The sequence below is a fragment of the Nothoprocta perdicaria genome, unplaced genomic scaffold (genome assembly GCF_003342845.1).
Source record: "Nothoprocta perdicaria isolate Ctin4 unplaced genomic scaffold, notPer1 scaffold_71, whole genome shotgun sequence".
Taxonomy (NCBI): Eukaryota; Metazoa; Chordata; class Aves; order Tinamiformes; family Tinamidae; genus Nothoprocta; species Nothoprocta perdicaria.
In genome coordinates, this window is record NW_020455988.1 from 2715261 (window position 1) to 2717887 (window position 2627).

General features: G+C 57.3%; 1 protein-coding gene across 1 annotated transcript in view; it reads left to right on the plus strand.

The window, feature by feature from the left end:
* Positions 1 to 2357: 2357 nt before the first annotated feature.
* UBE2D3 (ubiquitin conjugating enzyme E2 D3) overlaps positions 2358 to 2627 on the plus strand; it is a 21105-nt gene continuing 20835 nt past the window's right edge. The window contains exon 1 of the mRNA XM_026050846.1: positions 2358 to 2482. Within this exon, the coding sequence (XP_025906631.1) occupies positions 2459 to 2482 (24 nt within the window). The 5' untranslated portion in view covers positions 2358 to 2458. The remainder of the gene's footprint in view (positions 2483 to 2627) is intronic.

Here is a 2627-nt window from a genome sequence, read left to right on the forward strand (position 1 = left end):
ATGCTTCTTGTTTTTCATAGCTACACACGTCACTATTTTTGGTCTCATGGTATTTAAATAGATCTATTTTCTTAATAAAAATAACCACTGAGCAGATCACTGAACTATCAAGTGTTTGTCTGAACAGGAATGCTAAATCTAGAATACAAAACATGCAAATTGACTTCCCAGCAATGGCTACACGCTCAATACCTTTTAAATTGTGCTCGAGTTTAAATGTTCACAGAGATACTGATTTTAACATGTAACTGGTGAAATGCACACAGACAACCTTGATTTCCCAGATGCGCAATTCCTGTGCAGGCAAACGCGCATACAAACAGTATGTTTGTGCAGTTCTTCATCCCATTCATTATACAATAAAATAGTAATCAGAAGCCAGATCAAAACTCTTTAAATAGACAGTGGTATTGGAGGCTACTGATTAAAATAATTAAAAATTTGGAACTAAAATGCTGTTAAATTCATTCTCATGAGAAAAGCAATGAAAAAGCTCAGAAAGTTTGTAAGCAGTTTAAAAGACTGACATGCTTGTGTCAGAGATATCCTTGTGATTTAGAGGGGTTTTAAAAGTATACCAAAACCACATTAAGGACCAATAAGGAGTTTTTCAGCACAGTTTTATTAAGAATATTACTGAAAGAATTTGGAGCTTCTTTTTTTGAATATAGAGTTTAGTATATTTAAAGTAATAAGCAGAAGACTACATAAGAAAATTGTTAGGAGTGGATGAGGTAATGACAAAAAATTAACCAATTTACAGAAATAAGGGATTATTTTCTCTAGCTTACACATAAGATGGATACTAAAGAACTAAGACAATCCTTTAGGAAATAAAAACATTTTGGATTTCATTTCTGCCTTGATTCCCTTCTGGTTGTTCTCAAACTTCACACTGATTTTTTTTTAACCTTTTTTTTTTTTTTTGAAATATGCTTCCATTAATGGGCATCCTAGGTAGCCAGAAAATTAATAGTAGAACAATAAAGCAATATATTGAATACAGGCTCAGTGCAGTGGAGTTAGCTAACTGTATATCTACACTCCTGGGACGGCAACCCTCATGTTTATTAATATTAAATACTCCTGTACTAAAGGAAAAAGCAGAAAATAAGTTCAGCTTCTCCTGCCGCTTGTTACTTGACGAGTAGCCTCGCAGACTGGCTGTGCGCAAACCTACACGCCTTAGCGTTTAACACAGGAACCCAGGACCTCACAGGTGCTTCCTGGCCCCGCACAGAGCAACGCCGAGGAGCCGGAGGTGCGAGGGCAGGCGCCGCCGCCTCATGGTGCTGTGTGAGCCRGAGGTGCGAGGGCAGGCGCCGCCGCCTCATGGTGCTGTGTACGCTGGCATCGGGCAGCGCGGCTCAAAGCCTCGGCGCGCATAACGCGGCCTTGCGCTGCGATGCCCCTCCTGTGCCAGGGCTGCTTCCTGGGCACCCCGGCCTGCCCGCCCCGGGAGCTCCTGCTGCCCTGTACCGCGGGGGCTACCCGCCCTCGRCTCCAAGCCCCCCGTCTGCCCAAGGCAGCTCTGCACCCCGCCAAGGAGCCGCCCGCGGCCGGAGCCCCAGCTGGGCTCCGCGGCCCCCATGCCGGCGGCCCGGGCGGGGACGGGCGCCACTCACATCGCCCCGCGGCCGGGCCGGGGCCCGCGCTGCCGCCCCGCCTCCCTCCCGGGCACGGAGCTCCAGTCCGAACGGATCCCCCTGCCCCACCCCGCGGCCAACGGCCCCCGCGCGCCGCCCAGCGCGCGCGGGGCGAGAGGCGGCAGCTCGCGCGGCCGCTCGGCGGGAGAGGCGGCGGCAGCGGGGGATGGCGCGGCGGCCGCAGCCCGCCCGCCGCCCCCGCGGCACGCGGCGGGCAGCGAGGAGGCGAGCGCCAGTGCGGGGGGATCCGAGCCGCCGCCCGCCGCGCGCAGCGATGTAGGTCCGGCCGCCGCCATCACGGTGGCGGCCGCGCGGGGAGGGAAGGGCCGGGGCGGGGGAGCGGGCGGCGGGCGCGGAGCCGGGGAGGGAAGAGCGAGCCCCAGAGCCCCGTCCCGCGCGCCTCTCGCGAGATTCCGCGCCCCACCCCCCCTGCGTTGGCGGTTGGTGGTTGGCGGTTGGCCGTTAGCGCGGCCCCTGCCTGCGCGCCCCGCCTCTCTCCGTCGCGCGGGGCGGGGCCGCCCGGTGCCCCCTCCCGTGGGCGCGGCGGGCGGGGCGGGGCGCGCTCCCGGCATCCTCCACCGGCCACCGGCCGCCGTGTGCCCCGCAGCCGCGCTCCGCTCGGGCGCCCCCCGCGGCCGTTTCCGCAGGAAGGAGCAGCGCCGCCGCCCCCTCCTCCTCCCCCCTTCTCCGCCTTCCTCCCCCCCGTCCTCCTCCTCCTCTCTCGCTCCCTCCCTGCCGGCCCCCCCTCGGCGCGAGCGGCGGAGCGCGGAGTCACCGCGGCGCACGGACGGGCCCGGCGGCACTCACACACAATGGCGCTGAAACGCATCAACAAGGTGAGCGCGGAGCCCTCCTCCTCTCCGTGTTTTGTTTTTTTCTTTCTTTTTTTTTTTCTTTTTTTTTTTAGGGGGTTGTTATTTTTATCGTTATTTCCCCGCTCCCCCCACCCCCCGGCGGGGCGGATGCGGCTCCGCGGGCCTC